Source organism: Equus przewalskii, chromosome 3 (genome assembly GCF_037783145.1).
Source record: "Equus przewalskii isolate Varuska chromosome 3, EquPr2, whole genome shotgun sequence".
NCBI classification, from domain to species: domain Eukaryota; kingdom Metazoa; phylum Chordata; class Mammalia; order Perissodactyla; family Equidae; genus Equus; species Equus przewalskii.
The window spans coordinates 50,735,496-50,758,657 of record NC_091833.1 but is presented as its reverse complement, the minus strand read 5'-3'; the positions used below and the strand labels follow the sequence as shown (position 1 = coordinate 50,758,657).

Here is a 23,162-nt window from a genome sequence, read left to right as displayed (position 1 = left end):
CAGAATTTGCTGTAGTCATAGAGTATATTAGTGGGAAAAGAAAATTTCTTCTAAGGATTTAAAAATATATACTCTGAATATTAATGCTTGTTTTGGTGTAGTAATTCAAACAACTCAGAAATATCTTGGTGCTTGAAATATCTAGCTGCCTCACTTTCAGAGATTCGTAAATTCTATATAATCGTCATTGAATTCTATAAATATCTTTATGTTTACTTTGGTTGCCATGTACTATATACCCTTAGGTGCTTCCTCCTCCCCCTTTTGTTTTAAACCAATGGAGAAGTATTTTGACCATCTGCATGAATAGAATACAAAGGTAAAGAGAAACTCATGGTACATAGGACCATCTAGTAACACATAGCTGCACACCAACATCTATCCTTCCTCCTTTTGTCCTCACATTAATAAGTCACTTTATATTGGGGGAAGAGAGAGAGAAAAATCCATCTTTTTATAAACAGTGGATTAACTAAGCTTCCCTCCCCAAAAGAATATTCAACTCTGCCCTACTCAATCTTGTACTCCAGCCAAACTGATCTATAACATTTCCCCAGAACCCTTTCTGCCTTCTTTCCATCTCAGCTTTTGCTAATGCCTTTCTTATTTCTGTATAACCATCTCCTTAATCCACCTATTAAAATCCTACCCCGTTTCCTTGAAGTCTTCTTTATTTCTGGCAGGAAGAGCCTCTCCACTCTTATAGATCTGACTCATGCCTTCGTAATGCAGCTATTTCATTGACAGTCTTAATAACATTCTATTTACCAGTCAGGCCAGATCTTTGCTCTTCTTGCCTGATTCAGCTCACATTTACTGTGCTAGCAGCTGTCATATACTTTATGTCATTTTATTTTCCTGAATTGCCTAGTGAAGGACTTTGACAGGAAAGTTGTTCAGTAAATATTTGAAAGATGAAAGAATAATTGAGTGAATGAATGAATGCTCAAATCTCACTGGTGAATCCTTGACTATAGAGAGCTTAATCTATTGCTTCAAGTTAATGAACACACAAAAATATTGCACATTTATTTTTGTGTGTGTGTATATATTCCAGTAATGTTTACCTTCGAAATACACACACACATACACATACATACACGCATATACACATATACTTTTTAGCCAAATAATTAATCAATCTTATTAGTGCCTGCGTTGGAAATGAAAATAAAGAAAATGGCATTTTTATTCTTTGACTCAATACCTTTAGCTTCTAGCAGATATTCCTTAGGAACATTGAGAATATTGATCAATTTTATAGTTGAGAACAGAAACACTGTATAGAGCAAATGGACTTTGTCTTTATAATGGTGACAGAAGTTTACATTTAATACCTAACGTGACCTCACTCCTTTGTTTTATTTTATGGGTTTTGTTCTGTTGTATTTTGTATTTGGTTCTAGCTGAAAATTAGAGCTAATTGTCTGTTAGAGAATAAAAGTATCTTGGATACTTAGATGATAATATTAAGCTAGGCATTAACTAATTCATGGATTTTATGCTTATATATATGTCTCTCTAATATATAAGGCTCTTCACACCATTGTCCAGTGATTTTTTTTTGAATCTCATTAATTAATTAGAAATACTGAATTACTACTACCCTTATTGATTATAACTAAGTTTTGCCCAAAACAAAACAGCAGAATAGGGTCACGTATGCTACGGGGAGCTGGCAAATTGGCATTAATACTTAGTGTTTAAGGGACAAGGTTAATTCACTCTGAAAAGCAAGTCATTTTTGTTACTATTTCCTGAAATTAAAGGAGTTTATTTCTAGAATATAAAGTATCACATTTGCATCATTTAAACCTTAATATAGGTTGTATATTACTTGTTATATAACATTTTAGTACAATTTTAAATCATTGAGTAGTCATATGTTGGCAGATAATCTGTAATTTTCAAAAAGCTTCAATATGCTTGAGAACCATGTGGAGATGAATTTGAAGGCTTAGTTAAAATATCTTTCTGAGTATATTGAACTCATTTACCACCACTGCCACCACCTCACACATCGATGAGTCTGAACCATCACATTGTAATTGACGTTAAGAAGTGGATTGACTTGCTAGAGCTGCCATAACAAGGTCCTGCAGATTGGGTCTCTCAAACAGCAGAAACTTATTTTCTCACAGTTCTTAAGGCTTGGAGTCTGAGATCAAAGTATTGGCAGCATTGACTTCTTCTAAGACCTCTCTCCTTGGCACCTGTAGACACGTGTGCACGTGTTTGTATCCAAATTCCCTCTTCTTCTGAGGATACCAGTTCTATTGGATGAGGGCCCACCCTAATCCAAGACCTCATTTTAACTTAATTGTCTCTTTATGATGCTGTCTCCAGATATTCTTAAGTTCTGAGGTACTTTGAGTTAGAGCTCCACCATATACATTTGGGTTGGAGGAAAAGGGGCACAGTTCAGCCCATAACAAGAAGAGTATGTGTGTGTTCAAATGCTCGGATTGCTAAGTAAATAGTGTAATTTTATTAACGTGACAATTAAGTGACGTATTAATTGATTTAACTTAGGAGATATTTGTGAATGATCAGCCTACTTTAAAAAAAAAAAGTAAGTGCAAATAAGAAAAAGTAAATTCTAGTTCTAATGCTAACGTTCACTCAGTTTATCTAACCAGCATTTATCAAGTACTGACCTAAGGCATCTTGCTGGGCAGTGATACTAGCTGTAATGTTGAGCAAGTCACAGATTTCTATTCCTCATCTGCAAAACAGTGATTAAAAATCTCTTTACCTACCTCGTGAGGTTGTTCCACAAATGAAATAAGAAATAAATGAAAGTCCTTTGAGAATGTAAATGTGCTAGCCAAGTCATTATTAATGGGATTTAAAAAAAATAAATCCAGTTTCTTCTTGTTGCTATTGTACTCCAGAACTCACCATAAATATTTTACTCATTATAAATAAAAATGTCAACCACTTATTAGTGGGCAATTCTTAACATATTGAGCATTGTCAAATTCAGGACATCAACTGCGATATAATAGACGTGGAGTCAGAAAACCTAAGTTTAAGCTTCAGGCCTTGCCTGTATTGACTGAGTAAACCTGGTCAAACCATTTAACTGCTTGAGATTTATTTCCTCATTTGTAACTGAAATATGCTTATTTCATAGGGAATCATTTATGAGGAATTAATGTGATAACATATAGTCATTTTGTAAACTTAAATCACTATCAAAATATAGGATGGTGGTATTATTTAAAATATAATTTTAAAGTGACTGAGTAATCTATTAATGAGCTTTAACATTTAAATTGGAAGAAGTAGACAGTCTTAATGCCTGAGCATGTTATGTTTATTTTATCTTAAAATTATATATTTCCCATAGATGTGTTACACAAAAGATGGAGCATAGTATCTTCACCAGAAAGAGAGATCACCCTGGTGAACCTGAAAAAAGATGCAAAGTATGGCTTAGGTAAGTCACTGTGAGATTCTTAAAGGTCTGTGAGAATTGAAAGAGAAAAAAATCTTTAGTATGGCATTGGCATGGAGGCACCAGCCTCCTCCTTCTCACAATACTGCCTGCCTACCCACAGTCCCTTACCCTACCCGCCCAGTCAGGAAATGGCAAGATGAAATGCCTACAAGCAATATTTCCACCAAATTTAACATTCCCATCTCACGTGTGTTACGTGTAAATCATATTTCATATGAGAGTAGCCACACTTCTGTGTGTCAAGCAGGCTAATCATTAGTCATTGAAAGCACCAATATCATGAAGATCTTTTTAAAATGTGCTGTTTCACAGGATTTCAAATTATTGGTGGGGAGAAGATGGGAAGACTGGATCTAGGTGTATTTATTAGTTCAATTACCCCTGGAGGACCAGCTGACTTGGATGGATGCTTAAAGCCAGGTACTTTCATTTAGGTAATATCCTGAGTACTAACTGACAGGCATAAACTTGCACAGATAGCAAAAGGGGAACTTGGGCAGAGCAAAAATAATGGGGGTGGGGAGGATGAGGTTTCTAAGATGTAGCATAAATTTCTCTTTGTTGTTGAAAATACTGGATTGTCTCTTTTTATAGGAGATCGTTTGATATCTGTGAATAGTGTAAGTCTAGAGGGGGTGAGCCACCATTCTGCAATTGAAATTTTGCAAAATGCACCTGAAGACGTGACACTTGTTATCTCTCAGCCAAAAGAAAAGATATCCAAAGGTAATGTTGTGAGTGTCTCTTAGCTGTGTATTTTGTTCCATTTTTTTACAAAAACTTCAGTACTTTGACCCAATACATTGGATTTAAGCTCCTTATTTCCTTTCTGGAAATTTGATACATGTAGTTCTGATTGTTTTAATGTTATACATCAGTGTAACTTTTTCATTCATCACTTCCAAGATTTTCTGTCTCATTCCTCTTTAGTAATGTAGGCATAAAAATGGATTCGTTATGTAAAATCAGTGTCACTTAAGTGAATTCTGAGTATTTCGTGTATTCCATCACCTCTTAGGCCAAATCAGAAATAAAATTCTTTATCATTGTCTAGTTAATGTAATTATATAATAGTTGTCTATGAAGTTCTTTCCTGAACCAGATTATGAAATGGGAAAGTATAATATACCAGAAATTTCAAAACAAGACCATATCGTTTTGTCTTGTAATCCCTCCCGTTAGCATGTTGTGGGGAAAAGGCACTTGGTGAAGATAGATGACTTGAGTTTGAGCCATACTTGAGCCACTTAGTAGCTGGATGACTTAAGTCCTCTTGAGCTGTGGTGGTTTTTCTTTGTTTAAAGAGGAGACAGTGACCTCGGCCCTGCCTTGTCTGTCTTGCACAGAGTTGTTATGAGGATCAAGTGGTGGGGCCGTGTTTGTGAAAGAAGCACGTGAGGCACATGCAGTGTAGTGCAGTGGGCAGGGCTCCAGAGTCCAGGGTCGTTCTGTCTCCACTGATTAACACTGTAGACCTGAATAAATCACTTGCTAAGCCTCACTGTGCTCATATGTCAAATGGTGGATATAAAAGTGCTTGTCTTGTAGATTGTGAAAGTTAAATGACATAATACACGAAAGAATTAGCACATTCCCTGCTGCATATTAAGCACTTAAATGTGAGTGTTAGCTGTCATTATTAACAGTATTTTTCAAAAACATGTAATTGGATACATATAAGTTATTTTCATCCCAAAGATATGGGAAATATGTAAAAGAATTAGTAAACTACTGCCTGAAAACCAAGTTTAGAGAGTAGATTTTACACATAACTTTAGACAATTATGATAAAATAGAAACAACATAAACATTTTGTACAATATATTGTGACATAAAAATGTCTTAAATTTTACACAGATGAATCATAGGAAATGTAAAAATTTCTTATATTTTATACAGATGAGTCATTTTGACTTTGGTTTCTTCTTGTATTCACTAAATATTATATATATGTCGTGTGTATATATATATGTAAGATATATACATATATAAATAGTATTTTCAGCACTTGTTTACAGTGAACAAACACAACAGATAGAAAGCACCACCACTGCCCAAAAGAGCCTTATAGTCTATTTGTAGTCTAGTCGTCTTAAGCAGAGGAAGACAGCTGCAGTTGCAAATGTAGTAGTGTATTCCTGAGTTTCAAGCAGCCAAGACCAAAATAAAAAAACAAAAACAAGAAGTAGAACATTGGGTTCCATTCTCACCATGATTTTGGCAAAAGAAGCATAGAATTCAGAAGAAACTCGTTTTCCCCCTGAATAAAGCTCTAGGGTACTCCTATCTTAATTTTGTTTTCAATAGATGCTTTATAGAAAATTTAGACAGTTCTTCAACAGATTTTCATTGAGTGCCTGTGATGCACAAGACACAGAACCTCTGCCCTCGTGGAACTTACATCAAAGGAGACAAGTAACTAAACAACTAATTAAGCAACTAACTAAACACGTAAATGTTTAATTATAACTATGATTTAAGTGTTAGGAAGAAACCCAAGGTGCCAAGAAAGCATTTAGCAGAGGAACTTTACCTAGTATGGGGATCAAGAAAGCGTGTCTTTGCAGCAGACTTTCATGTGGTTATTTTATTTTTTACTGTCCATTCTCAATAAAAGTTAAAAGTAAATGTTACAGTATAGTTCTGTGAAGTTGTTTCTTCAGAAAGCTAGATTAATCTTATCATGGTGTGCAGCTATACTGCAGTGTAACTTGAAAAGAGAAAAAACTTCAAGAACCCAGAACACTACCAGTATGTACCTCAGGGTATCCCTCGCAATTATCAATCACCAAAGAGGAAAGTTTCTGTTTTTCTTTTTGTTTGCTACTTTTTTTTTAAAGCTATAAAATGTGTACTAGTTGCTTAAAATGAATTCAGTTTATGCAGAAACCTATGAAGTAAAAGCTAAAAGTCCCCTTACTGCTTTTCCTAAGAAAACTCTATGGTATATATGTAGCCTGATGGTATAGTATAGATAATTTAAAAAAATAATCCATGTGTGTGTACATACACATACATATACATGCTTGTTTCTTTTTCTTTTCTTTTTTTTTTTTTTGTTTTGTTTTACTAAAAATACATTTATTTTTTTATTTCCTTGCCACTGACTTTGAGCTTTGTTTGCTCTTCTTTTTCTAGTGCTTTTTGGTGTAGTGTTCGTTTGTTGATTTGACATTCTTGCTTTTTTGAGGTGGGCCTATATTGCTACTTTTCTCTTAGTACTGCATTTGCTGCATCCCATAGATTTTGGTATGTTGTGTTTCCATTTTGATTTGTCTTCATGTATTTTTTTATTTCTTCATTGATCTAATAGTTTTTCAGTTACAATTTTTTTTATACTCTGTGTCAATCTATAATATGCTTAGAATATTCTGGACATCCATGAAGATACACCTTTTCAATGTGGTATCATATTTCATATTATGAGTGTGTCGAAATTTATTTAATTTTTTTTCTATTGTGCATCCAGGTTAGCGATAATTCTCTTACAAATGTTGCTCTAACAAATACACTTGTTTACACATTATTGAAAATGTACGTATTTCTAGAGGTTAGATATCTAGAAGTAGATTAAGGACAATGCACATATAAATTTTTGGCAAGTGCTACCAATTTTCACAAATTTTATCGGTTTACAATCAGTCAAGTATGTAGGACAGTGCTCTTCTCCTCACACCATCAGGCGTGTGAGAAATTATCAGTCATTCTCATTTTTGTCAGCCGAGTAGGTAGAACACTGCATTAAGCTGCATATCACTGGATGACAGTGAGAATATCTTTTTATATATTTATTAGTTATTTATGTTTTACTCTGAATTTCCAGTCTACATATCATACCCTTGTCCTTGCAGTATCATACCTTGTTACCTTGCAGTAACAGTGGTTTATAACACTGTATAAATTTCAGGTGTACGTCATTATATAGCTCGATTTCTGTATAGGTTACAACATGTTCACCACCCAAAGATGAATTACAGTCCATCACCACACACGTGTGCCTAATCACCCCTCTCACCCTCCTCCCCGCCCCCCCCCCCCCCCCGTAATCACCAATTCAGGCTCCCTTTCTGTCTGTTTGTCATTGTTTTTATCTTCTATTTATGAGTAAGATCATTCGATATTTAACTTTCTCCCTCTGACTTATTTCACTCAGCCTAATGCCCTCAAGGTTCATGCATGTTGTCACAAATGGACAGATTTCATCATTTCTTATGGCTGAGTAGTATTCCATCGTGTATATATACCACATCTTCTTTACCCATTCGTCCCCTGGTTGGCACCTAGATTCCTTCCAAGTCTTCGCTAGTGTGAATATTGCTACAGTAAACATAGGAGTGCATGTATCTTTATGCATTCCTGTTTTCATGTTCTTTGGATAAATACCCAGTAGTGGGATAGCTGGGTCATATGGTATTTCTATTTTTAATTATTTGAGAAATCTCCATACTGTTTCCCATAGTGGCTGCATCAGTTTGCATTCCCACCAGCAGTGTATGAGGGTTCCCTTTTCCCACGTCCCCTCCAACATTTGTTATTTTTTGTCTTTCTAAATATAACCATTCTACCAGGTGCAAGGGGATATCTCATTGTAGCTTTGACTTGCATTTCCCTAATGATTAGTGATGTTGAACATCTTTTCATGTGCTTATTGGCCGTCTTTATGTCTCATTGGAAAAATGTCTATTCATATCCTCTGCCCATTTTTTGATCAGGTTGTTTGTTTTTTGTTGTTGTTGAGTTGTATGAGTTCTTTACATATTTTGGATATTAATGCCGTGTCAGATGTATGATTTGCAAATATTTTCTCCCAGTTGGTGGGTTGTCTTTTCATTTTGTTCCTGGTTTTCTTTGCCTTGCAAAAGCTTTTCAGTCTGATGGAGTCCCATTTGTTTATTTTTTCTTTTTTTCCCCTTCCCCAAGTAGACATGGTATTCAAAAATGTCCTTCTTAGACCAGTGTCAAAGAGTGTACTGCCTATATTTTGTTCTAGGAGTTTTATTGTTTCACATATTACCTTCAAGTTTTTAATCCATTTTGAGTTAGCTTTTGTGTATGTTGAAATATAATGATCTGCTTTCATTCTTTTGTATGTGGCTGTCCAGTTTTCCCAACAGCATTTATTGAAGAGACTTTCCTTTATCCATTGTACATTCTTGGCTTATTTGTTGAAGATTAGCTGTCCATTGATGTGTGGTTTTATTTCTGGGCTTTCAATTCTATTCCATTGGTCTGTGTGTCTGTTTTTCTACCAGTACCACGCTGTTTTGATTATTATAGCTTTGTAGTGTATTTTGAAGTCAGGGATTGTGATGCCCCCAGCTTTGTTCTTTTTTCTCAGGATTGCTTTGGCTATTTGGGATCTTTTGTTGCTCCATATGAATTTTAGGATTCTTTGTTCTGTTTCTGTGAAGAATGTATTGGGATTCTGATTGGGGTCGCACTCAATCTGTAGATTGCTTTAGGTAATATAGACATTTTAACTATATTCTTCCAATCCATGTGCATGGAATGTCTTTCCATTTCTTTATGTCATCATCAGTTTCTTTCAATAATGTCTTATAGTTTTCATTGTATCGGTCTTTCACCTCCTTGGTTGAATTTACTCCTAGATATTTTATTCTTTTTGTTGCAGTTGCAAATTGGTTTGTATTCTTATTTTTAAAGATTGGCACCTGAGCTAACAACTGTTACCGATCTTTTTTTTTTTTCTGTTTTTTCTCCCCAAATCCCCCCAGTTCATAGTTGTATATTTTTTTGGTTGTGGGTCCTTCTAGTTGTGGCATGTGGGACGCTGCCTCAATGTGGCCTGAGGAGCGGTGCCACATCTGTGCCCAGGATCCAAACCAGCGAAACCTGTGCTGCCGAAGCGGAGTGCGTGGACTTAACCATTTGGCCACGGGGCAGGCACCTAGAATTGTATTCTTGAGTTCTCTTTTTGTTGGTTCATTATTAGAGTATAGAAACGCAATTGACTTTTTTAAGTTGATTTCGTACCCTGCAACTTTGCTGTAGTTGTTGATTATTTCTAGTAGTTTTCCGATGGATTCTTTACGGTTTTCTATATGTGGAATCATGTTGTCTGCAAACAGTGAGAGTTTCACTTCTTCCTTGCCAATTTAAATACCTTTTATTTCTTTTTCCTGCCTCTTTGCTCTGGCCTAAACCTCCAGTACTATGTTGAATAAGAGTGGCGAGAGTGGGCATCCTTGTCTTGTTCCTGTTCTCAGAGGGATGGCTTTCAGTTTTTCCCCATTGAGTATGATGTTGGCTGTGGGTTTGTCATGTATGGCCTTTATTATTAGGTTGAGGTACTTTCCTTCTCTACCTATTTTATTGAGTGTTTTTTATCATAAATGGATGTTGGATCTTGTCAAATGCTTTCTCTGTGTCTATTGAGATGATCATGTGGGTTTTTTTGAGGAAGCTTAGCCCTGAGCTAACATCTGCTGCCAACCCTTCTCTTTTTGCTAAGGAAGACTGGCCCTGAGCTAACATCTGTGCCCATCTTCCTCTACTTTATATGTGGGATGCCTACCACAGCATGGGTTGTCAAGCAGTGCCATGTTGGCACCCGGGAGCCGAACTGGTGAACCCTGGGCTGCCGAATTGGAACATGCAAACTTAACCGCTGCCCCACCAGGCTGGCCCGATCATGTGGTTTTATTTTTCATTTTGTTAATGTGGTCTTATCACATTGATTGATTTGCAGATGTTGAACCATCCCTGTGTCCCTTATATAAATCCCACTTGATTGTGGTGTATGACCTTTTTAATGTATTGGTGTATTCAGTTTACCAATATTTTGTTGAGGATTTTTACATCTATATTCATCAGCGATAATTGGCCTGTAATTTTCCTTCTTTGTGTTGTCCTTGTCTAGCTTGGGGATGAGGGTGATGTTAGCCTCTTAGAATAGGTTAAGAAGGTTCCATCTTCTTCAATTTTTTGGAACGGTTTGAAAAGGATGGGTATTAAATCTTCTTTGAATGTTTGGTAGAATTCTCCAGAGAAGTCATCTGATCCTGACTTTTATTTTTGGGGAGATTTTTGATTACTGTTTCAATCTCTTTGCTTGTGATTGGTCTATTCAGATTCTCTGTTTCTTCTTGATTCAGTTTTGGGAGGTTCTATGAGTCTAAGAATTTATCCATTTCTTCTTGATTGTCCAATTTGTTGGCATATAGTTTTTCATGGTATTCTCTTATAATCCTATGTATTTCTGTGGTATCTATTTTAATTTATCCTCTTTCATTTCTAATTTTTTTTATTTGAGGCTTCTCTCTTTTTTTCCTAGTGAGTCTGGCTAAGGGTTTGTCAATTTTGTCTATCAGAGAACCAGCTCTTCATTTCATTGATCCTTTCTACTGTTTTTTTGGCTTCTATTTCATGCATTTCTGCTCTAATTTTTGTTATCTCCCTCCTTCTGCTGACTTTGGGCTTTGTTTGTTCTTCTTTTTCTAGTACTGTTAGGTGTAGTTCAAGATTGCTTATTTGAGTTTTTTCTTGTTTGTTAAGGTGGGCCTGTATTGCTATGAATTTCTCACTTAGGACTGCTTTTGCTGTATCCTGTGTGAGGTGGTATGTTGTGTTTTCATTTTCATTTGTCTCCAGATATTTTTTGATTTCTCCTTTGACTTCTTCACTGATACATTGGTTGTTCAGTAACATGTTGTTTAGTCTCCACATATTTCTCACTTTCCCAGCTTTTTTCTTGTAATTGATTTGTAGTTTCATAGCATTACGGTCAGAAAAGATGTTTGATATGATTTCAATCTTACTAAATTTATTGAGGCTTGCCTTGTTTTCCAACATATGGTCTATCCTTGGGAATGTTCCATGCACACTAGAAAAGAATGTTATTCTGCTCTTTTTGGATGCCATGTTCTATATATATATATATATCTGTTAAGTCCATCTGCTCTAGTTTTTCGTTTAATTCACTGTTTCTTTGTTGACTTTCTGCCTGAATGATCTATCTATTGATGTAAGTGGGGTGTTGAGGTCCCCTAGTATTATTATGTTGCTCTTAATTTCTCCTTTTAGGTGTATTAATAGTTGGTTTATGTACTTTGGTGCTCCTGTGTTAGGGGCATATATGTTTATAAGTGTTATGTCTTTTTGGTGCAGTGTCCCTTTTATTAGTAGTATACACTGCCCTGCTGTGTATCTCATTGCCTTTTTTATCTTGAAGTCTGCTTTGTCTGGTATGAGTATGGCAACACCTACTTTCCTTTCTTTGCCATTAGCTTGGAGTATTGTCTTCCATCCCTTCACTCTGCGCCTGTATTTGTCTTTACAGCTGAGATGTGTTTCCTGGAGACAGCATAATGTTGGGTCTTGTTTTTTCACCCATCCAGCAACTCTGTCTTTTGATTGGAGAACTTAGTCCATTTATATTCAGAGTGATTATTGATATATGAGGGCTTAATACTGCCATTTTGTCACACGTTTTCTGGTTGTTCTGTATTTCCCTTGTTTCTCGTCCTGTGTCTTTCCAACTGCCAGTTCAGTTTGGTGTTTCTCTGTGATGGTTTTTTCAGTTTTCTTTTTATTTATCATTTGTGTCTCTGTTCTGATTTTTTGTTTAGTCATTAATGTGAGGGTTGTATAAAAGATCTCCTGGATGAAATAGTCCGTATTCTAATAGTCTCTTATTTCCTTAGGCTAAGCAGGTTCCATCCCTCTCCTCTTCCCCGTCTAAGTTATTGTTGTCATAACTTACTCTGTTTTGTGTTGTGAGTTTGTGATTAAAATGAAGTGATTATAGTTATTTTTGATGCTTTCCTTCCCTTTATCTTTAATGTTATAATTGTTTGCTAACTTGTTCTGATAGAGAGCTGAAATTTTCTGATTTTGTCTGTCTATTTATCGCTTTACTTAAGGCTTTGTAAAGACTTTCTCTTTTTTGCAGGTATGAGGGCCTTCTTGATCATTTCTTATCAGGGGGGTGGGTCTTGTGGCAGTGAACTCCCTCAGCTTTTCTTTATCTGGGAAAGTTTTTATTTCTCGATCATATCTGATTGATTGTTTTGCTGGTATAGTATTCTTGGCTGAAAGTTTTTGTCTTGCAGTGTTGTGATATATCACTCCACTCTCTCCTAGCCTGTAAGGTTTCTGCTGAGAAATCTGGTGAAAGTCTGATAGGGCTTCCTTTGTAAGTTATTTTCTTCTGCCTTGCTGCCCTTAATATTTTTTCTTTCTCATTCACTTTTGCCAGTTTTACCACTACAGGCCTTGGAGAAGGTCTTTTTATGTTGATGTAATTAGGAGTTCTATTAGCTTCATTTACATGTAGTTCCAGCTCCCTCCCCAGGTTGGCAAAGTTCTCACCTATTATTTCTTTAAACAAGCTCTCTGCTTCTTTCTCCCACTGTTCTCCCTCTGGAATACCTATAATCCTTATGTTGTATTTCCTAATTGAGTTGGATATTTCTTGGAGAATGTCTTCATTTCTTTTTACTCTTAATTCTCTCTCCTCCTCCATCTGCAGCATTTCTGTACTGCTCTCCTCTAAATTACTAATTCTGCCTTCCATAATGTCAGCTCTGTTTTTTAAGGATTCCAGATTTTTCTTTATCTCATTCATTGTGTTTTTCATCTCCAACATTTCTGATTTTTTTATAGTTTCAGTCTCTTTTGTGAATTCCCTCTGTTCATTAATTTTATTCCTGAGATCATTGAACTGTCTTCCTGAGTTTTCTTGTAACTCATTGAGTTTCTTTATGATAACTATTTTGAATTCTCTATCACTTAGACTATAAATTTCTGTGAGTTCATGATTGATTTCTGGGCTCTTGTCATTTTCCTTCTGGTCCTGGGTGTTAATATACTTCTTCATGCTATTTGATGGCGTGGACATTTGCCATTACTTAGCAGTAGTATCTTCTTGCAGATTCCACCTGCCACCACTGGCAGGGGGGCAGGAACTGTGTTTTCTGAGCCCACTGTGACCTCTGGCAGATGTGACCGTCCATTGGAAGCTGTGCTGATAGGGCCCATCTTTGCTTGCTCACTGGCTGCTGCTGCTTTACATGCAAAGGCTCCGGGACTCTGGCAGGGATCCCCTGCTCTGGCCTACTGGCCAAGCTGGTGCACCAGCAGGGAGGTGCTTTCTTTCTTGTGCGCTGTCCCACACACTCACTCTCTGCCCACTTAGACTTCTCAGCTTGATGTGGGCACCTCCATGATTGCTTAGCCACCTCGTTGTAGAGCATTCCCACAGGCTGGGAGGCAACTCCAGGAGCACAAGCATTCCTGTAGAGGGCTGCCTTTTCCCCCTTCTCCTCTCAGAGTTGTGTGCTGGCTGCCCCGTGAGGTCCATCACCCTAGATTGCTGCCATTCAGGACTGAGAGGAGATCCACTTACCTCCTTCCACTGCCTCACAGGGGGGCCCAGCATCCCTGCCTTCGGACGTATGGCTGTGTGGATCTCGCAGACGTCTATTGTGTTGTGTGAATGTCCTCTGTTAGTTTATGAATGTCTTTTTGTTGTATCTTAGCGAGGAGAGACTAAGGAAAGAGCTCACTCTGCCATGATGCTGACATCACTCTGTTAAGTGACTTTTGATAAGAATTATATGTAAGGAATTTAGAATTTCCTTCTTTGATAACTATTTGGAGTCCAAAAAATGCAATCTGGTAGGACAATATAAAACAAGTATATAAATAACCGTTAAATAAGGGTCAAGGATTTGGGAGATTCAAATTCTCTCTAGTTAGAGAATCAAGAAATTCTTCACAGAGGTGACTCCTTTGAAATAGATTTTGGAGAATGGAAATGGGCAGTTAAGTTGAAGGTGGTACACATTTCAGTAGAAGTTGCTGCAGGAATGACCAAAAGAGGCAATAAAGGAAACAGAAATCATCTACTACATTTCTTGAGTCTTTGTCATGCTGGGTTAGACGGTGTGCCTGTGTTTTCCTATGTAAAATACTCCCAACAATTATCAGGGAATATTGTGGATGTGTATAAGCATGTGTGTCACTGACCTGTTATTCTCATTGATGGATTTTGACTTTTAGTGCCTTCTACTCCTGTGCACGTTGCCAATGGCATGAAAAACTACATGAAGAAACCTTCCTACCTGCAAGACATTGCTCTCGATTCTTCTTCTGAGGATCACTGCTGGCCACATGGTACCCCAAGGCACATCTCAGAGAACTCTTTTGGGCTGTCTGGGGGCCTGCGAGAGGGAAGCCTAAGTTCTCAGGATTCCAGAACTGAGAGTGCCAGCTTGTCCCAGAGTCAGGTCAATGGTTTCTTTGCCAGCCATGTAGGTGACCGAACCTGGCAGGAATCACAGCATGGCAGCCCTTCCCCATCTGTGATATCCAAAGCCACTGAGAAAAAGAGGACTTCTACTGACAGTAACAGAAGCAAAGCTAAAAAACCAGGCATTTCTGATGCAACAGATTACTCTGACCGTGGAGATTCAGACGTGGATGAAGCCACTTATTCCAGCAGTCAGGATCATCAAACACCGAAAAAGGCATAGTTCAATTTTTTTTGTTGTTTTTGTTTGTTTTCTAGGGAAGTGTAATTGACCTACAATATCATATTAGTTTCAGTGTACAATATAATGATCCAACACTTATATGCATTACAGTGTAATCACCACGATAAGTCTAGAACCATCTGGGCATAGTTTAATTTGAATCTTTGTTTTTTTCATTTAACAAAGGAAACAACAGCAAATAAATTACAGAGCAGAATAATCTATAAACTTCTTGCATTATTCTGGATAGGGTGATTAGTTTTTATATTATGCTACTAACTGCTGCTGCATTTGATGCTTTCAGAGAAATTAGCAGCTTTGAATACTAACTCTAAAATGGCTATTATTCTGGGAAATCGGTACCTGATGACACAAAGGAATGAATAATCAGATTGTGATTGTTATCTACAAGTTGTTCATCTCTTGCATACTTAATGTTTATATTAATAAGAGAATTTAATATGTGAAGAAGTTCTTCCTAAATAGTTCACATAATGGACAGTTCACTCTACTATTGATAGTCAAAGTTCTCCTGAAGTTCTGAATGCATGACAGTAGTAAGAACAACGGCAACATAGAAAATTGCTCACCTCCTAGAAATGACAGAAATTAAACTCTCATTCACAAGCAGATTCAGAAAAGAACCTTAAGCCCTTTGTTCCCTGAAAGACCAGCATTCTTCGTAAGAGGGTAATGCCCTTGTGAACGGGGCTCAGCTGTTGTGCCTGTGTTTATACTGGATTTGTAAACGTATACAGAGTAAACATGAAGCCTACTCATCTTAGAGGCCCAAGTTGAAAGCTACTGCTTGATATCTATTGATTTTTAAAGGAAATGGAAATACCTTCTAAATTTGGGAGTGTAAAAGACATTGGGCAAAGACTATGTAAAAGCCAGGTTTGAACTAGATCCTGGGCTTCCCTCTACCATATCTAGCTGTTTGACCTGAAGCAAACGCTTTAATCTCTAGAGCTCAATTTCCTCAACCATAAAATATGAAGGCATTGGAGTAGAGGATCTCTAAGATCTCTTCCATACCACCTGATCTTTGATCTTTGAATCCACTCTAACCCTTTATATCTTGCTTTTTCTTAATTTTTCCAAAAAACACCTATTGATCTTCCAGTAATAATTCATTGTGACTCTAACAAGAAATCCTTTTTTGTTTGTTTGTTTTTCTTTGTTAAGGAATCTTCCTCCTCAATGAATACATCCAACAAAATGAATTTTAAATCTTTTCCTTCATCACCTCCTAAACCTGGAGATATCTTTGAGGTTGAACTGGCTAAAAATGATAACAGCTTGGGGATAAGTGTCACGGTACTGTTTGACAAGGTTTTCAAATGTTTTCTCTTCTCCATTTCCAGCAGCCTGTTGTATGCCAATTTATTAATTTAATTATTTTGCTTCAAAAGGGAAACTTGTCAGATATTTCCAAAATTGGAAATTGAATCATATCTTAAATTTTTTTTTAAAAAGTGAGTGTGCTGGTCACTTTTTCCTGTGGTTTAAAAGAAATTAGACAAATGCTACCTTTTCACCCGTAGCTTTCATACTTGCTTAATCTGGATGCAAGACTTGGAAAATATAAAATTAATAAGTATGCTTTGTATACATATCTCAGCTTCTGCATGAGCATGGAACAGTACCTTTTAACCCACATCATAAATAATTAAAGTCTAATGTATATTTATATGCTCTTTCTCTCCAGTAATATATATGAAGTTGTAAACATGATTAGTATTTTAAAATTAGAGCTTCCCAAGGAATGTGTGTACTTTTAAGATAGTTAAAATAGGGTCGTAAGCATGATTTGATCTAAAGTAATTTGATAAAATTACTGTAGAATTCTGTTAATGAATATACTATACCCTAAATTGTAACATTGTCATTTATGACATTTGAAGGGTACTGTTAGTTATTAAAAGCCATGTAGAAACCTGGTGGAAATAGTACTATTAACATATAGAGATCAAAAAGAAAACCTAATTTTCTAGCACTTTTAAAAATAATTGAACGCTTTTGCTCTTCGGCCGTAACCTCTTTAGAATTTTATTATCTTATTGTGAAGAGAAATAAAAGCTCAGTATTCACAAGAGATGGAAAATCACCCAGTAGATCTCATCTACACTATATCAAACCTTCTCTACCAAAGCCTTTTAAAATGAAAAAAAATTTTTTCCTTGATTCGTATGATTTGCTTTCAGATTAGCAAATATCATCTGAAGTATATTATTCCATCTGCTGTTTTTTCTCACAGTTATGTTCTCACACTAATTTTGCATAGATGGATTTTGCTTTCTGCTTGCTCATAATGCGTGGTGTAGACTTACAAAGGAAGAACAATTGCTCATGTAGTCAAATCTGGCATGTTGTTATTTTCCGAATAAAGAGTTTTTCTAAAAGGTAACTGCTTTAGCATTTGGAAAACTTAGCTAGAAATATTCTTGGGTATTGAAGTAATTGCTGACATGGTGCTGCTGCTTTGGCTGATGAATGAATGCTTTCTAGGTCTTAGATTTGAAAGATGGAGTGCGAAATTTTTCATATTACACCTTGTTGATTTTGCCTTTTTCCACTTAGGGAGGTGTGAATACCAGTGTCAGACATGGTGGCATTTATGTGAAAGCTGTTATTCCCAAGGGAGCAGCAGAGTCCGATGGTAGAATTCACAAAGGTAGAGTGTTTGTGTGTGTTTGGGAATTACATATAGGATTATCACTTCACCAAATAGATAAGAAACCGGAACATTGATATAGACCTTCAGATTATTTTTAATATTAAATAAGAACATACACTATTTTAAGACTACAGCATTAAAAAAACTCCTTGATATCATTCCAAAAACTCTTCTTTCCAGGTTGTTCTCTAGTATCAGGAAATATCTTAACAGTGTCTTAGTTCATGGTTTGTACTTTCTAAGAAACAACTTGCCAGAGAATGGGAAAGGGATCGTGCCCTTGTGAAAGTACATCTGCATTTCTGTTCTAAAATGTACCTAAGATTAGAAAGAAATTAAATACAGATTAAAGAAACTCTGTGACACAGTTTTGTCCAGAATTTGTCTGTCTCTCCTCAAACAAATCAATACAAAGCACGGCCACAAGATATTCAAGAGCACGCAGGAGCTTTATTTTATGACTTGCTTCTTTCAACATTACTGCCTGATTTGTAGGTGATCGTGTCCTGGCTGTCAACGGAGTCAGTCTGGAGGGAGCTACGCACAAGCAAGCTGTGGAGACGCTGAGAAATACAGGACAGGTAACAGCTCATTTTACCAACCTTTTAAGATACCTTAGAAGAATATAATAATGTGTGAATAAGATCAATCTCGTTGACATTTCCAAATTTGTTAGTCAAGAAACCAAGCCTATTCATGTAAACATTCTGGTATATTTTTTCTTCCAAACTGGAAAGCAAGTATTAGGACAAGAGGTTTTTTTACTGAGGGAACTGACTTTCTATATGACGTGTCGCCCTAATATCACCAGAGACCTGACAGGAAGAAGAGTGAAGATTGCATTTTTAAAATTTTTCCTAAATGTCTAGTGATTTTCATGTCTAGTCCTTCTTCCGCCCAAAGGCTAAAATCACTTTGCTCTAATACATCTGAGTCACAGAGTTCACCAAATTATTTAATGGTCTTTATATAATAATAATATAGCAGTGATTTTATTCTAATACCCAAATTTCCTATATCATATTTATGTTATTTTTATAATAGAATTTTTTAAATCATTTATCTTTTTATACAGAAAATAGTAAAAATTTGATTTTGAAATTTTCAGTCCCTTGCTTTTGTCCCTCTACTTTTTTCTCCCTTTACCTTTATTTTGGTGGACAAAGTAGTTACTTTAAATGATTTTATGCCATCAACTATACAAAGTCCTGAAAATTTATCTATTTTCTTATAATTCCTTTTAATTAATGAAGTGCTATTTCATTGTTCAGGTGGTTCATCTGTTATTAGAAAAGGGACAATCTCCATCATCCAAAGAACATGTGCCTGTAGCCCCACAGTGCGCCTTTCTAGATCCAGATGCCCAAGGTCAAGCTCCAGAAAAAATGAAGAAAATGGCTCATGTCAAAGACTACAGCTTTGTCACCGAAGGTCAGCCCTTGGGAGACTGTCAGCTCGCCTCTAACTTACTCCTGGCTTATTCAAAATTTGACTTTTGCATGCTGGATCACAGTTCATGCCTGAGTCGTCTTAGTTATTCTTCTTGTCAAGTGTAAATAACAGTCTGATGCAGCATTATACTGAATTTAAAAATAAAAACATATTTGCAGCTCTTAAGAGTTTAAAAGACTTTGGATAGTGAAGTCATGCATAAAACAGATTATGGTCACTTACAAGTACCTTAAATAGTTGTAAAATTCAAAATGAAATTTGTAAGGAAAAAAATAAATATAAATAATTGCTGAGAGTGGCTTCAAACCCATATGAAATCTTGCCTCTTATTTTTTGTATTTATGTGTATATAAAATATATTTTTTATATTTCTATTTAATTTTATGGGCTTGTCAAGCTAACCCTGGGCAGAAATTCATGTAATAGTTCCCAGATACTGATCTTTCTTACAAACTTTGCCAGCCCTTGGACATACCATTAATTGGTAGTAAAATAACAAAATTAAGAATGATGTCGTAGTGAATTTTTCATAAGGGTCAATGTGTTCATAATACAGAAATACCTTTTATTCTGAAATTCCATCTATCATCCTTTTAAAGGGCATCAGTGTCCTTTATTTTATAAATGATAGTGGTGGTGTATAGTCATTGTTTCATCTTTTATTTTAAATCCTTATTTGATTACACAAATGTTAGCCATTCTGAATTAGTCCCCAAAATAAGGAAAAAAAATAGCCCAGCATATATTATTTTTCCTGATTATGAAAATAAGATTAGCATACCCACTTTATCTCACTGCCCTATGTTCTTTAAATAGGTTTTTCATTCTTTAGTAACCATTGGTCTTTTAATTTCTTTTGTTGATGAGAATTTTATCATTATGTCATTGCAATTTACTGAATTAAATTATACCTCACCAAAACATTAGAATGTCAACTTACTTCCACAAACCCTCTCTAACATTTGCTTTGCTCTTACCGTCTCTCTCCCCTCGTGTACCTAAATTTCTCTCATTCTTCTCTTCCTTTGGCTTTTTCCATCTATTTCTCTGTTATTCTACAATCTTAAAACACATGGGATTAAGTATAATTTCATTTTCAGAACACTCTTTTACGTTCCAGCAGCTTGTTAGTTCATGCAACTTAGTTCATTAAGTTAAGTTTTCATAATGATAGAGAGTATGAAATAGGATTTGAGTATAGGCTAAGAGTGCGATAGTGCCTAGAGAACTATAAATATTGTGGGGAAATAGGCTTTTTAAACTGTGTCTGAAAGTAAATATGTATGTTCATATATATACATAGCCTGTTAAGAATATTTAAATTTTTTATATCTTTTTTCTGCAGAGAATACATTTGAGGTAAAATTGTTTAAAAATAGCTCAGGCCTAGGATTCAGTTTTTCTCGAGAAGATAATCTTATACCCGAGCAAATGAATACCAGCATAGTAAGAGTTAAAAAGCTCTTTCCTGGACAGCCAGCAGCAGAAAGTGGAAAAATTGATGTGGGAGATGTTATCTTGAAGGTGAATGGAGCCTCTTTGAAAGGACTGTCTCAGCAGGTGAGCCCCGGCATGGGGTGCAGCATTTTTAATGATGGAACGGGTTGGCCTTCCAGAAGGATTTCGTAATGCTGGTTTAACTGTCTCTTCGTTTCTCGTTCCTGACACTCCCAGGAAGTCATATCTGCTCTCAGGGGAACATCTCCGGAAGTGTCCTTGCTTCTCTGTAGACCTCCACCTGGTGTGCTACCGGAAATCGACCCTGCTCTTTTGGTGAGACCTGTGAAAAGTAATTTATATTTTTTTAGAGTAGCGATTAAGGATTAATGCAGCTGTAATGGTGGTTTCATCATGGATTGCTGTCCTGAGTTTTACTTCTTTAGCTAGGAGTATTATCTTGTGTGCATCACTTAACCTCTGAGTGCATTCTATATTTGTAATGTAAAGTACTGTAATTCAATTCGCTTTCTCTTCTCTCCCTTCCAATTCCAGAATTCTAGGATTCTAGGATTTTAGGAATTTGTTTTCTAAGCATAAATAGAAAAAGACATAAAATAATGGTTAAAGAAACCTTTTGACTATTTCTTCATTAAACCAAACTAGATAATGTGATTCTCATTCTAAGCTAGTTTGGATGAAAACGAAAATTATTTAAGATTTTTTGCCCTTTTTTTTTGAGAAAGATTAGCCCTGAGCTAACATCTGCTGCCAATCCTCCTCTTTTTGCTGAGGAACACTGGCCGTAAGCCAACATCTGTGCCCATCTTCCTCCACTTCATTTGTGGCACACCTACCACAGCATGGCTTGCCAAGTGGTGCCATGTCTGCACCCGGGATCTGAACCGGCAAACCCCGGGCCGCCGAAGTGGAACATGCACACTTAACCGCTGTGCCACTGGGCTGGCCCAGATTTTTTGCCTTCATTTTTAACACTGGAAATCACAGAATAAGCAAATATGTTTGTCCATTTCACTTTCTTATGTCAAGGAATAGCTAAAGGATCCAAAATCTATTTTGGTGGTTATTTATAAATTGCACACTGATGGGTGGGAATCCATACATAGATGTGTAATAATATAAGTGAAGAAGGACAGCCTCTGGCCTGTCTACTTAAAATAGTGTTCCATTGCCAGTGAGCATGACTCCTGGGTATGGAAGCAGGAGTGTCTGGCCCCTGGAAACTTTAGCCCTTATGTCAGGGAGAGGGGGAGTGTTACAAGGATGTTAATAGGAAAGTAACGTTTCTGTAAGAAAGGTTCATTATAAATAGCATTTTAAGAGACTATGTTTATTTGGGGCACCAGATAGAAAGAACTGAGTGGAACTCTCTTGATGAGTATATAAATGATACAATCTTTCTGGAAAGCAGTCTAGAGATATTTAACAAGGCCTTTAAAAACATCCTATCTGCTGATTGTAGAAAATTCTATTTCTGTTACATAGGAAATTACAAGGAAATAATGAGAAACTCAGGTGAAAGTCTACATACTAAGAAGTTCTCCTAGATTTCTGTTAATGATGAAAAGCTAGAAGCAATTCTGTACCTAATAAAAGGAGAATTCTGAAATAAATCAAAGGTATAGCCATCTGTAGGATTTTTATACAGTTCTATGCAGTTGTTTTCAAAGCATATTTAAGGGCCTCAGAAAATAGGCATGATAGAAACCTAAATTTTGAAAGGACACAAAGTACAATGTATACTATAACTCTAATTCTGATTTAAAGCATAAGTCGTACAATATTAACAGTTGTTATTTTTATATGATTTTTTCTCTAATAAACATAAATTACTTTTTTTAATCAAAAAGTTAATTGAATATTTTTGGGGCCAGCCCGGTGGTGTAGTGGTTAAGTTTGCGCACTCCGCTTTGGCAGCCTGGGGTTTGCAGGTTCGGATCCCGGGCGCAGACCTACACACCACTCATCAGGCCATGCTGTGGCAGCGTCCTACATGAAAGGTAGAGGAAGACTGGCATAGATGTCAGCTGAGGGATAATCTTCCTTAAGCAAAAAAAAATTTAATAGAAAGTGCTGTTATTCAACATGTTTGTTTTTAATTAAGTGTTCTAAAGTTAATATAAATTGTCGCACTCTGATCTCTTTAAATGTGTTCATTACAGACCCCACTGCACTCTCCAGCCCAGGTACTTCCAAACAGCAGTAAAGACTCTTCTCAACCAGTAGTTGTGGAGCAAGTCACCAGCTCAGATGAAAATGAGATGTCGGACAAAAGCAAGAAACAACGCACGTCCCCATCCAGGAGAGACAGTTACAGTGACAGCAGTGAGAGTGGAGAAGATGACCTAGAGAAAGCTCCAGCAAAGATACCAAATATGAGCTGGAGTTCAGCTTTGCATCAGACTCTGAACAACATGGTATCACAGGCACGAAGTCCACACGAAGCCCTCAGGAGTCAAGAAAATACCATTTGTACCATGTTTTACTATCCTCAGAAAATACCCAATAAACCAGAACTTGAGGACAGGTATTGTCAGTATTATCTGTAGCACTCAAAGCAACTGGCTGTTGTTAGTAACCAGAGCAGCAACCTACATTTCTCTGAGAGAGAACT

General features: G+C 36.4%; 1 protein-coding gene across 41 annotated transcripts in view; it reads left to right on the top strand.

Annotated features, from left to right (window-relative positions):
• PTPN13 (protein tyrosine phosphatase non-receptor type 13) overlaps positions 1 to 23,162 on the top strand; it is a 201,180-nt gene that overhangs the window by 144,294 nt on the left and 33,724 nt on the right. For 17 of the 41 annotated variants that reach the window (XM_070614385.1, XM_070614411.1, XM_070614391.1 and 14 more), the window contains 11 exons: positions 3,353 to 3,442; positions 3,776 to 3,883; positions 4,058 to 4,189; positions 14,486 to 14,952; positions 16,147 to 16,293; positions 17,542 to 17,635; positions 18,134 to 18,219; positions 18,910 to 19,069; positions 20,436 to 20,650; positions 20,765 to 20,863; positions 22,711 to 23,075. In XM_070614385.1, the coding sequence (XP_070470486.1) occupies positions 3,353 to 3,442; positions 3,776 to 3,883; positions 4,058 to 4,189; positions 14,486 to 14,952; positions 16,147 to 16,293; positions 17,542 to 17,635; positions 18,134 to 18,219; positions 18,910 to 19,069; positions 20,436 to 20,650; positions 20,765 to 20,863; positions 22,711 to 23,075 (1,963 nt within the window). The remainder of the gene's footprint in view (positions 1 to 3,352; positions 3,443 to 3,775; positions 3,884 to 4,057; positions 4,190 to 14,485; positions 14,953 to 16,146; positions 16,294 to 17,541; positions 17,636 to 18,133; positions 18,220 to 18,909; positions 19,070 to 20,435; positions 20,651 to 20,764; positions 20,864 to 22,710; positions 23,076 to 23,162) is intronic. The other 24 variants (XM_070614412.1, XM_070614394.1, XM_070614373.1 and 21 more) reach the window with 5 other exon arrangements.